Below are 13,642 nucleotides of genomic sequence, written 5' to 3'. Positions count from 1 at the left end.
TGGGGTTCCTACCCACAAAAGATTTCTGGTAAACATATAGTACATTCATACTCATACATAGGCATGAATGTTCTTTAAGCTTATAAATTACATGGGCTAGGATTATTATGTTTCCTTTTATTATATATATATATTGTATTGTATTTTTTTAAAAATTATTTTTTTGCATACTAGTCTGTTTGCAGAAATCAATTGCAGTATAGTTTTTAAGCCAGTGGTTCCTCCCTTCCCATTTCAAGATAAACAGGACTCTCCTACCCCCCCCCTCCAGGTCCAACAAAAAAAATTGCAAAATAACTAGTTCCATCCCTTACATATGAAGCACTTAGAAAAAATTTCACACTTCTTAAAAAATACAACACATGGCCCTCCTTTAAACCATACCAAAAATTGGCTATCATTATTAACACACTAAGAAATCAGTCATCATCCAACTGAATGACGTAGGAATTATGTCCAATATCCAAACTACAGTTCTTGGGTTACAGACCATTCCATCAACATGGATCAAATGGAGGAGGGGATATTTCCTATTATACAGAAACAGATACAAATCTAAGAGACTTCTAGGAATCTGCCATGATACTACATTCTTTGAATTTAAATAAATATGGCTGCCTCTCCTTACCCCATAATCTGGGTGGTGATCATCTTTGAGACCTTCAGTGGAATGAGCAAGATCTTATCATCACATTCATAGAGGGTACCAGCTAGGACTTTAGTATTTGTCTTTTTAAACCGTCTTTATTTGCCTTTCTATTGATGTGTCTGCATGAATGTATAATTTATATTTTTGTGTATATGAAGATGCCTTGCTGAGATGCAAAATACAATGGAACCTCGGTTGTCGAATGACTCTGATCTCAAACAAATCGATTCCTGAACATATTTTCTGAACAAAAAACGCACAAGTTTCCAAACAGAATCTTGGTTCCTGAACAGACAAACAGCAACCATGTGCTGTGCGGGCTGAGATGTAAGGCGGGAGAGCATCAGTTACATGGCAGCTTCCACTCAGTGCAAAAACCCGCTCGAATTTCCAGTGTGATTTCTTGATTTTCTTTGTGTTTCGTTGTTTTTTCATAAATTACAACTCTCCTCTGTATAGTTAAAGCGAAATTAAATTTTTATCTTTATTATCTATTTATTGCGTTTATTCTTTCTGTGTAAGATTTTATGCATTTTCATTGATTTTGTATACGATTTTATGCATTTTGTTTGATTTTATATATGATTTTATGCATGAGGTACTATTATAAAGGTTTAAACAACCAATCATCTCGGGTTCAGGAAAGGATTAATCCATTTTACGTTTATTCTTATGGGAAAATGGTTTCAGTTTTCAAACAAATCGGTTCCCGAACAGCCTTTAGGAACCAATTATGTTCGACAACTGAGGTTCCACTGTACTGTTCTTATGATACGGAACTTTATATGGACTTTTTCAATCAAAGGTGAGTTAGCTGATCTCATATGGATGTAGCAGGGTTTTTTCCCTCCTGGAAACTTGAGTTTTTCACCGCATACAGACAAATCGGCCCTTCAGAACACACGCAATTAACAGACAAAAAAATTACTAGCTGTGGCAGTGGTGGTGGTTGTGGGCAGTAGATGGCATTGATGTAGGTGATTGGTAGTAGAGGTTCTGTGTAGTAGTGAGTGGAGACAGAGAGTTGTACAGTGGGTGTCCTCCCGTGATGTGTCTTCGGACTCCTTGGAGGTGTCACGAGTAATAATAATAAACAATGTTCACGATGTATGGGCGATAGTCAAGGGATATCTGATGGAAGCAATATCACATGTATACCCAATGTCAAGAGAATAAATTGGATAGGAGTTAGATGGATGAGTAGCATCATTAAGCATGAGCTGCTAAACAAGAAAATGTTGTAGAGGGTACATAATGAGAAAGATTACTAGTTAACTCATGGGGATCAGGCAAGAAAGATAACCAGCATTAGCCAAACAGGCAAAATGAAATCCCAGAGAGTTTTTTGTTATGTGGCAAATAGGAGGAAGAGCAACTATGGAAGGATAACTATAGGCAGATGAAATTGTTGAGCTATTAAGTGACCATTTTGCAGGGTATATCATACAAGTGAAGATATTGTTATGGCAAAGGTGACAGGGCTGATGTCAGAACAGAGGTTGATGAAGAAGAGGTACTCTTAGGATATTGCAGAATCTAAATGCAAATTGGGACTGGATGGGAATATTGGCTCACATTTTAAGAGAATGTGCAGGGGAACTGACAAAGTCCCAAGAGAGTGGAAGGAGGGAAAATAATTTGCATAAAGGAGGATCTAAGTCTGTTGCAGCAAATTGTAGACCAATTGGTATCTGAGGAGCGGTCGTAAAAGTACTAGAAAAGGTGGTTAAAAAAGAGAATTCAGGAATGGGTGGATAAGAATATGATACTCTCAGGGACAGCATGACTTTGAAGGGTAGGTCATGCCTTAGTAATCTAACAACTTTTTATGATAGTGACAACTGAGTTGGATAAATGGAATGGCTACATGATAATACTGCTGCATTTTGCAAAGCCATTTAACATGATAAACACATGGAATTCTATTACGGAAACTGCAATAATAGTGATTGATATGAAACTGGTGATATGAATAAAAGAGTGGCTGATGGACTGATACCAAAAATTAGTATATGGAGGAGCAGAATCCAGGAAAAGGCAGGTGACTAGTGCTGTGCCACAGGGCTCTGTGCTTGGGCCATTGCTATTTAATTTGTACATAAATGATATAGGAAATAATTTGAAGGGAGATATTCAGTTGTTTGTTGATGATGAAAGTGGGGTAAGGTAATAGTTAGTTATTCAAGATGATGTAGACGGAGTTTGCATAATGATTTGAATAGGCTGACAATATGGGCAAAACATAATGGATGTCAGTTTAATGTGGAAAAATAAAAATATAAAGTTCAGCATTTTGGGATACAAAGATTACAAGCTGTATACTGTGGGAACTGTGCTCTAGGAAATTGATGAAGCCAGGGATTTGGTGGTGGTAGTAGTAGATAGAGTTGAAATTTATAGGACATATTGCTAAGGTAGCTCAGCATCTTTTGGTTATTGAAGAACCGACTAAAAATCAGATAAGGGAGCAATCTGGATTACTGGTCTGATCACCCGGGTTTCTTAGGAATGAGGATGTAGTGGAGAGTTGCCAGAAGTGAGTGGTCTATGGAATGCTTTGTGTAAGGATAGATTGAGGGTTTTTGGATCACAAAAGTTGGTTGATCATCAACAAAGGAAGGATATGATAGAAACATTTAAGTTACTTCAAGGATTTTATAGGATTGATGCAGGGGAAATGTTTCAGCACCTAGGTAGAGGGAGCAGAACAAAATGCCATTCCTGGAAGTTGGGTTAGAGTGTGGTTAGCAAGGGCATGAGGACTATATTTTTCACTTAGAGAGTAACAAATTAATGGAATGCGTTGCCTAAGTCAGTTGCGAGTGCTTTGTCTGTTAGCGGTAGTGGTTTCAAGGAGAGGTACAATAGATATTGTGTTGATAGTTTGGGTCTCTCATGATGAGTCTTAAGACTTCATGGAGGTGCTTGTGCAGTAATATTAATAATAATTTAATATTACTGTACAATCATTACCCTTAGTTACATGTTTTTCTCTTCTAAACAACTTAGCCATCACTTCATCCTTCTCTCTGTCTTGTTTCAGTATCTGTATTTAATTAGTATGTAATCTGTATTGTAATTAATCAGCCACTCTTTTATTCACATCACCAGTTTCATATCAATCACTATTTGTTGCAGTTTCTGTAATAGAATTCCATGTGTTATCCTGTTAAATGGCTTTGCAAAATACAGATACTGAAACAAGCATTCTTCTACCTAAACTTCCTTTATTTAATTTTCTTTTAAGATTACGAGCAGCTGTTTAACTTCCATTTAATGTCTAGCTTTAAACTAGCATATCTACATCTCTCTCTCTCTCTCTTTCACTTTATCTATCTCCATTCTTTGGAAAGTGTTCCTCAAACTGCCCTTGCCAGAGACCACTACTTCCAGTTATTAGAGAAACACATTAAAACATTCCTACTTCCTTTCCTCTTCTGTGCTGTATGTTTTGCAAGTTTTTTGTGTTGTTGGGTGACAGTCCTCAACTCATTGCCATCCCCTTACCCCATTTTGTTTTTGACAAAGTGCCAACTGTCATATGCAATGTTATAGCCACAAGAAGTATAATGCTGTGTTTGTCTCATCAGGTAAAGAAACAAACTTTTTGTTTCTTTACCTGACTTGTAGAGCTTTATGTTGGAGTTATATTTCATTAAACTTGAGTATTGGTTACATGTCTCTCAACTGTTTTTGTTGTAAAAATATAATTTCATCCAAAATATTTCAAGTTATTGATAATTTTATCATTCCTTACAAAAGGGTGGCCAGCAGTACAGCATGCAGCAGGGAGCTCCAAGTTCTCAAGTTGTAGGATATGAACAGAGACCAACTTCGCAAATGACTAGTTATACTCAGTCTCAAGCACAGCCTCAGGTATGCTCTCACCCATCTTAGTAATAAAAAATTTAAACTGAAATAATTTGAGAAACAGAAAGCAGATTTAAAATAATTCATTTATGAAGATTTTTGTAATATGTTTTCATTAAAAATATTCAGTTTTCCATTCCATCTGCAACACAATTTCAGAATATTCTTCTAATCTTCATCTACTTTAAATTTATGTAACATTTTATTATTACATGAATAAAGATGATCCATAGTTTAGAAGTTGATTTGAAATGTAGTGTACTCATTGGAAAACGAATTATATTGGAGAGACAAAAAGAAAGTGACAGAAATATGCAGATGTTTTTTGTTTATAAGATGGACACCATTTATGTTAACTTTTTATGAAGTTTGTTTCCCTTGAAATTGTCTTTTATCCAAACTTCTACTTTTCATAAATGACTGTTTGGTCAGTACAGAACATCCAACAGATAAATGAATACTTCACTAATTTTAATTTAACAATTAATCTGGCTACATATGTCTGAACTAATAATGATATGTTGAGGTATAATAATAACATTAATAATAATAAAAATTATAATACAAGCGCTAAAACTTTGAACATGTAATCATTTTTATTCAGACTTGGTTAATTGTGCAGAACATTACAGGATTCTCTGAATAGGGTCTCAAACTGGAAATGACTTGTATACAAAATGTTTGTAATTTATTCTATATAAAGCATTAATGATATAGTCTACAGGAATTCTACCACAGCACAATACTCTATATACACTAGGAAAGGAAAGATTGCACAAACAGTGGTTAGGGGAATTAAAATAGACCATAGCAATGTTCAGTCTGATAATTTTCTATTTGTCTTTCAAGTGTATTTCTGATTTTAATTTTATTATTTTTTTATTTTAAAATTAATTTTTTTTTTTAACTCAGTGCAATAGAAGTGATGTATGTTTGAATGCCTAAGTAATTTTTTTTTTTTTTTTTTGTTTAAACATTGTGAATAAAGTGTAAAGCTTTTACTTAAGAAGTAAAAGTTTGAACTTGCTAAAACCAATGCATGCAGTCAAAAACATCTGCAGAGCTAAATACTAGGATACTGTGAAGAAGTTCATTGCATTTAAGTGGTTTCAAGATCTTGAAGACCAGTCTTATTTTGGATGGCTACCTTCATTTGATCATGAGATGCTGCAAGTTATTGAAGCTAATAATAGAAATACAGTATACAGGTTTTATGATATTATCCTCACCACATCAAGTTATGAGCCTGATGTCGTGAGGATGATGCACTTGTACTGATGTTTGTGGACGGTTTTTTGTCAGTGCTTAATGGAAACTGGTTCTGACCCACCAGGAAGATTTTGGCCAGTGAATTTTTCTCTGGCTTCTTCAGCCTGCTCTCTTGAATCATACAAATAAACCCAACATCCTTGTTCATCAAACTGCAATGAAAACTGTCTACTGCAGCAATCCAAACAAATAAAATCAGTGGATCATCCTAGGATGGCATCTCCTGGTAAGAGGTGGCAATTTTGTTTGTTTACATCCCCAGAATTACATGTTGCAGGATTTTGAGCATTTAGCAATCTTTAGATTGCTGACAAAAATAAGTGCATGCTGCATGCTGGTGTTCATATATGCAACAACATTGGTCAAGGCTGATCAGGGTTCCTCCAATAAGACAAAGGAACCTGGAGATCATTTTTTCACCCCATCTAATAAAAATATTCAAGATAGTTGAATTTTTATTTCCATTAATTGTATTGTACAGGGATTAAGTGTTTGCTGGGAGATGGATCAGAAGTAGAAAATGGCATAATGTCATATTTAACATTTTCAGTGATAATTTTATTTTAAAATATATTAAAATATCAAAATTCTGAATGTGTGAGTTACTCTTGTAACTTGAATTTTAGACTGGAACAAGTGATTTTATCACTGGTGAAAAAATACAATTTTACCATTGGACAATAACCTAATAGCAATATTGACTCTTGCCACATATGCTACTAGTACACTGGGTCCGAAAAGCTAAGGATAAACCACACTTACACACTTACCTGTATATGAAAAAATTTTCATGACTACAGCCAAATGTGAACATAAATTTATTGCCAGCATACTAATAAATTATATTACACAAAAAATGTGTTATAAATTTCTTATAAATTAAATTGTGATACGTTTTAGGCAAAGGTAACAAATTTCTTAAGGATGTAGTTAAGGAATTAGTGTACAGTACTTACAGAAAACTATGCGGAAAGATATTTCAGTATGGCATATGTCCACCCTGAACTGCGACGCAGCTCTCACAATATCATACCATGCTTAGTACTAAGGGATTCAGGAGTTCTTGAGGCAAACTGGCCTAGTTTTCCTTCAGATCAAGGATATGGCTTTGTTTGTTTCCTGGGAGGGAATTTCGAGCAGCAGTGCATCTCCCTAATGCATCCAAAATGTGTTCTATGGGGATTGATTGAGATCTGGGGAGCATGCTAGCCACTCAATTCGATTAATATCCTTGGTCTCCAGAAGTATCTCCATTGCTTGTGTATGATGTGGTGTGACATTGTCATCCATAAAAATGAATTCTTCACCTACTGCACTATGGAACATGACTTTGAAAAACTTCGTTGCAATATCGTTCATCAGTCATGGACTCTTTCTCTAGCACTTGTAGCTCGGTGTGTCCATCAAGCATAATGCCTCCTCCCCACACCATGACCCCAGTACCATCGTATTTACCCCTTTGAAGAACATTCTCATGATGGTAAGCTTTCACGGTACCACTTTCACGCATATCAAGTGTTGTCCGGAATCAAAGGAAATGCTAAAATGACTTATCTGTAAAGAGTACATTAGCCCATTGGTGTCTTGGACAATTTTTATGAATACAACACCACTCAAAATGTACTCTACAATGCACTGTGGATAAAGGGATATAGACACCTTGCCACAGTTTATGATATCCCTGTACCTGTGCTGAATCTTGCCAACTTGCAAGCTGATCTGCTGTGGTGCATTAATTATATTTTGCTGTTATAACCAAAAATCTGTCTTCATGCTCTGTGGTAGAATGAGGGCAACCTCTTAGCTAATGCCGGGAACACATTCCATTGTTTTTAAATGCTACCCAGTGCCTGGATGCAATGTTAAGTGAAATTTCAAATTCTCTGGCAATATCAATAATTCTACAGCCTTCTGCAAGCTTTCCAGTAATTTTTCCCCATGTGAAATCATCTAGATGGTGTCTTTGAGACATTACAAGACATCTAGGTTTGCCATTGTATTCCTTCATGAAAGGAGCTTCAAACACAATTCGCTTAACTTCACGTTTTGCCTTTTATCCTATTGAGTGCTACTACGTGACCCCTTTGTATGCGATTTGAATGTGCGCCTGCTTTCTACTCGAAATCATCAGTTATACAAATTGTCACAAGCTGATTCGTCTGAATTTGCAGTTGTAATCTTCAGAAGTGTTTGTCTTTAGCTTTTGGACACCAATGTATATGAACTGTATGCATTAAGTAAATTAGTACTGTGTGTGTGTGTGTGTCAAAAATCAGACTAAACTGACTTGACTTAGTGATTTAAAAAGCAAAACATAACTGCTCTGGTGGAGTAGATATTACCCTGTCATCCAAGATACTATGATAGCACTACATAAATTTGTATCATTACTAATTTCCTGTGAATAGTTTTCTTCTAAATTAATCTTATTTTTCAGGTTTTTTTCCATATTGTTGTATCTTGCATTTCAGTCTTTTAAGAAATTAATAACTGCACCAGTCTGTCTAGATCTTAGTCTTTTTCTGACTGAAAACTTTGAATGTCTTTTTCTGACATCAAACAAACAAACAAAAATAATAATAATAATAATAATATCATCATCATCATCAAATTCCTGACATGTACCTTCAAGGGGGTGTACAGGATATGATAGTACTACATGAAAAATTTACATCATTACTAACTTCCTATCTACAATTTTCCTCCAAATTAGTCTGATACCTGTCAAGACTCCAATATTATCAGAGCTTATATTTCTATCGTCTAAGGCACTTTTTACGGTATCAATCCACCTATATCTTGGTCTTCCTCTGGGTCTTTCCTGTCAACCTGGCAGGTTGTTTTGCTAATCTTTTCTCTTCCATTCTGTTTAAGTGACCATATCACCTGAGATTAGCCCTCCTAATGCATTCCTGGATGCTGACAATGTCAAGTTCATTCCTAATATTTCCGTTTTTAATATGATGCTGCCATTGATGCCATCTATTCATGCCCCTAATCTTTCTCAGGACTCTCATATCTGCAGTCTCTAGTCTTTGGTCAAGTGTTTTACTTCTGACCCAGCTTTCAGATCCATAAGTTAAAATTGGTTTGAACACTGTCTTGTATACAGCTAATTTAGTGTTTTGGCTAATTTCTCTCTTATTCCATATACTGTATTTGCCGGCGTATAAGACACACTTTTTTTTCTTTGAAAATAGATCTAAAAAACAGAGTGAGTCTTATATGCCGATACTCAGTTTTTTATTACTTTCATTTCTGGAAATTTTTCTGTTCCGAGTTACGCGATTTCTTTCTTGCTTCCTTGTGGTGTGTGAGAGCATTCCAGTTACGTAAAGTTCAGTGGATGCTCATGCACTGTCATCGATGATCACTGCTTTGTACCTGTTCGTTTAAACTTTCCAATTGTTGTCGCAGTTGTTGTGAACGGTGATAAATTTCTGCCATTAAATTTTCTCTAAATGTTTTGGCAAATTATGGCTGAAAAACGTCGCATTGCTACAATATTGCATACAAGCTATGTATGATTGTGTATTCTAAAGAACATTGAAACAGGGCTGCAGAGAGGCATTTCGTGCCACTGAGAAAATGATAAGAACTTGGTGAAATCAGGAAGAGGATCTAAAAAAAGCAACTCACAGTAAACATAACCTATGAAGTAGAAGTGCAAAATGGCCAGAATTGAGGCAGAATATTTGGATAGGTATTTTTGAAAGTAGACCTACTTATTACTTTCTTGTAGCAAGGCTTATACGTTTCATACATAACTGGTAATTGAGCTTGAGGAATTTACAACGCATAAAACGGATAACTTTAACATTAAAGGAAACTTTAATGAATACCTTCAATATTTCGGCAATGTCACTTTGCCATCTTCAGGAACATAAAAATATGGTATGTGCACGCAGGCACTAACAAAAGCAAATGAGGAAGAAGACAAGAAACTAATATTGTTCCTAAAGTCCTAATGGTGCCTCCTAGCGGGTTAATTGGTCTTGGTCGTTGGGCTGAAGTTCTCATGATGTAAGTCTCCCAAATTTGGGGCAGTCTCATACACCCAAATTTATTGAGGTTTGGAACAGTTTTTTAGAGCTGCTGATGATTCCATGAATAATCTTTCATACTTGAACTTGCTGTGGTGTATTATTTTAGTTTTCTTCCAACGAATTCTATGGTGGGTATGTATGGCATGGTCTGCAAGCCGAGAGTGGCTTGCAAGAGAGTCTGCAAGCCCTTCTTGTTATAGACCGTATAAAAAGTTGGCATCTTTTATCTGTTTTATCAAAGACCAACCACTTTCCCCTACACCTACCTGGTGTATACCAGGTCCCTTGCAGCTATAAATTGTCCTACTTTGGCCAAACAGGCAGGACACCGAATATCAGAATTTCAGAACACAAAGACTACATTCGGTTTCACCAGTACAGCCACTCTGGGCTTGCAGACCATGCCATAGATACCTGCCATAGAATTCATTGGAAGAAAACTAAAATAATACACCACAGCAAGTTCAAGTACAAAAGATTGTTCATGGAATCGTCAGCAGCTCCAAAAAATCCAAACCTTAACAAATTTGGGTGCATGAGACAGCCCCAAATTTGGGAGACTTACATCATGAGAACTTCAGCCCAACTGACAAGACAACCCAATTAATCTGCTAGGGGGCACAATTAGGACTTCGGGAATAATATTAGTTTCTTGTCTTCTTCCTCATTTGCTTTTGTTAGTGCCTGCATGCACATACCATATTTGTATGTTCCTGAAGATGACAACGTGAAGTTGCCGAAATATTGAAGGTATTCATTAAAGTTTCCTTTAATTAATATCCATTTTATGCATTGTAAATTTATTATAATATTCAGTGATAAAGTTATTTTACTAAAAAAAAAAAAAAAAAAACGTGTACAAAAAAGGGGGTGCGTCTTATATGCTGGCAAATACGGTAAATTTATTCAGTTGACTTCCTACCATACCAGCTTTGTTGATTCTGTTATCTATTTCCATATTTAATTTACCATCTTCACTAAAAATCATGCCTAAATAGCTGAAATGTTTTACTTGTTCTATAGGTTCTCCATTCACAATGCCATTGATATTTTCAATGTTTCTGCCTACTTTCATTGGATTTGTCTTTTTAATGCTGACCTTCATACCATATCTATTACAACAGCTATTTAATTTAGCCAGGGAATTTTGTAGACTTGTATTGGATTTATTTAGAAGTATAACATTGTCTACAAAAAGCAAAGAGCTGAGATTAACATCTCCAATTTTGATATCAGGTTTAATACCACTTTCCTTCATAGTGTGATTCATATAGATAATGAATAACAAAGGAGATTATGTACATCCTTGTCTCACACCAGATTTAACATTAAACCATCTTCCTGTACTTCCTTCAATTCTAACTGCTGACTTACAACTCAAATAAAGACTAAATATTGCTTGATATAATGCTCCATTAACACCATATAACTGTAGCATTTTGAATAGCTTCTTTCTTGGCACCTTGTCATATACTTTTTCCAGATCTACAGAACTTAAATACAGATCTTTGTTATATTCGCACAGATTTCTCAACTATCTGTAGTAAAGTGAAAATCTGATCCTGACAGCTTCTATTTGGCGTGAATCCAGCTTGTTCTTCACCAAGCTTTTCTTCCACAATCCTTCTCAACCATTTCTCAGGTATACTTGCATATATCTTACCAGGAACACTCAGTAATGAAATACGTCTGTAATTCTCACATTCAGTTTTATTTCCCCTTTTATATATGGGTACTATGAGAGCTCTACTCCAATCATCTGGAATTCGTCCCTCTGTCCAGGCTTTCTGAACTATGCAGTATAGCCACTGTAAGACTTTTATACCTCCATACTTGAGCATTTCTGGTCAAATATCATCTACACCAGCTGCCTTTCTACATTTCAGGCTTTTGATGGCTTTTTCTACTTCAAGTATAGATATGTATTCCTGACTGCATGCCTGGTCAGTGTTTTTTTGCCACTGTGCTGTCGTCACTGCTTAATAAAGAAATAAAAGAATAAAATTTCCAAAAAAAATCGTTTCAGGGAATCTGATACCTGTGGCTAACCTTTCTTCTCCCATTGTGTTACATTAACCACACTACTACTACTACTACCCTAGATTAGCTCTACTCTACATTCTCAAATGCTAACAGTGCAGTTTATTTTTAATATCTTTGTTAATATGATTTTGCCATTGATCCTATCTGTTCAATGTCTTAAGAATTAGGATGCTGAGCAGATGGTATCTAGTCTTTGATCAGCTATCTTATTTCTAATTGAAATCTGATTCATTAGTTAAAAGTGGTTTGAACAGTATCTCATAATACTGCTAGTTATTACTAATAATTTTTTCTTATTCCATATCAATTTATTCAACTGGCTCCTCATAATGGCAAATTAAACATTCAAATAACTGAATATTTGCATTAAAACACGAGCTAAATAGCCAAGATGTTTTATGTAGAGTCTCCATTTAGAATGCAGTATTTTCCATATTCCCATCATGATCTGTCTCTTTATTGCTCATTTAGCTGCAAAGACATAGGGATTTTGTTTAGAAGTATAAAATCAGTTGCATTAAATGAATCGTTCAGTTTGGTTTCTGATTTCGATACTGAGTTTAATGGTACCCTAGGCTACTGCTTCCCAAAGTTTCAGTACCAATGCAAAAGTGTATTCCCTCTCAGACAAAGGCAGTGTGAGAGAAGTTATAATAATATTTCATTCACACGTGAACAAAACTAAAGTTATCATTAATTTTTTTTTTTTTTCACATTTGCATTATAATAAATTATAGACAGGTGAAACTTTTTTTTTTAAATAATCAGTAGTGAAAGCAATCATCAAAACAGAGTTGGAATAATGATAAATAAAGATGCCAATAAGTTACTGTTGCCCTTCATCCCCTACTCAGATAGGATGTGATGTTATTAAAACTGAAAGGTCAATTATTAGATATCATGTACAGGTCTGTGCCCCCTACTGCTGACAAGAATAATACTGAGGTCAAAGAATTTTATGATCAATTAAAAGAACTAATAAAAAATACAAGGAAACATGATATTAACATCATTATAATCACAAACACATGGTTTAAGCTATAATCCCAAAGGCAATCATCACAGCATAATAATACAAATATAGTCATAAACCAAATTGATTACTTGTTAATTAAATTTCATAAAGATTACGAAAACCTATCCTAGTGTGGATATTTCTTCTGATCATAGTGACAGAGTTAAAACTTAGACTAAAAGCTATAATTAAGAAACATCAACAAACATCAGGAAAGTTAAAAAAAAAACCCAGAGATGTGGAAAAAACTAAAGATCTGAATCAAGAGATAGTACTTATCAGTGATATCATGAGGGTTGATGAGCTCTGAGGAACTCTTCAGATTGGCTGAGGATCGCTCAAAATTTGCCAAGGTGGTCACCGACTTCTGATAGGAGATGGCACTCGAGGAGAAGAAATTAATCTGTACATTTCTAGCTATACAAATCCAATATAGTAGGAAAAAAAATCATGAAATTTAAATTTCCAGTAATAAAACAAAAGTTTAATCAGGTGATTGAAATTTTTTCTGTTAGGAAGAAGTTAGCTTAGTGAAATCTGCTCCTATATTCATTACTTTCAGCTGCAGATGGGGCTCCATGTTAAGCAGGCAGCTTGTAACACAAGCACAATTAAACATGTATCACACAATCTGTACAATACGAGGCTAATCTTCTTGAATGGCAGGCAGTCTCAAGTAGGCTGATGTGGGCAAATATCAGAATGGGGAATTGGACAATGAAACTTATTTATGCCTATGGTCCCACAGAA

The 13,642-nt window shown here is 35.2% G+C and overlaps 1 protein-coding gene across 4 annotated transcripts in view; it reads left to right on the top strand.

The window, feature by feature from the left end:
* The window catches only part of osa (trithorax group protein osa), a 561,898-nt gene that overhangs the window by 200,441 nt on the left and 347,815 nt on the right, over positions 1 to 13,642 (top strand). For all 4 annotated transcript variants that reach the window (XM_090409351.1, XM_090409350.1, XM_090409349.1 and 1 more), the window contains exon 3: positions 4,412 to 4,525. In XM_090409351.1, the coding sequence (XP_090265477.1) occupies positions 4,412 to 4,525 (114 nt within the window). The remainder of the gene's footprint in view (positions 1 to 4,411; positions 4,526 to 13,642) is intronic.

The sequence above is a fragment of the Typopeltis vanoorti genome, chromosome 19, assembly GCF_054136105.1.
Source record: "Typopeltis vanoorti isolate ZY-2024b chromosome 19, IOZ_Tvanoo_1.0, whole genome shotgun sequence".
NCBI lineage: Eukaryota > Metazoa > Arthropoda > Arachnida > Uropygi > Thelyphonidae > Typopeltis > Typopeltis vanoorti.
The sequence above is the reverse complement of the archived record's forward strand: the minus strand, read 5'-3'. Positions and strand labels throughout refer to the sequence as shown.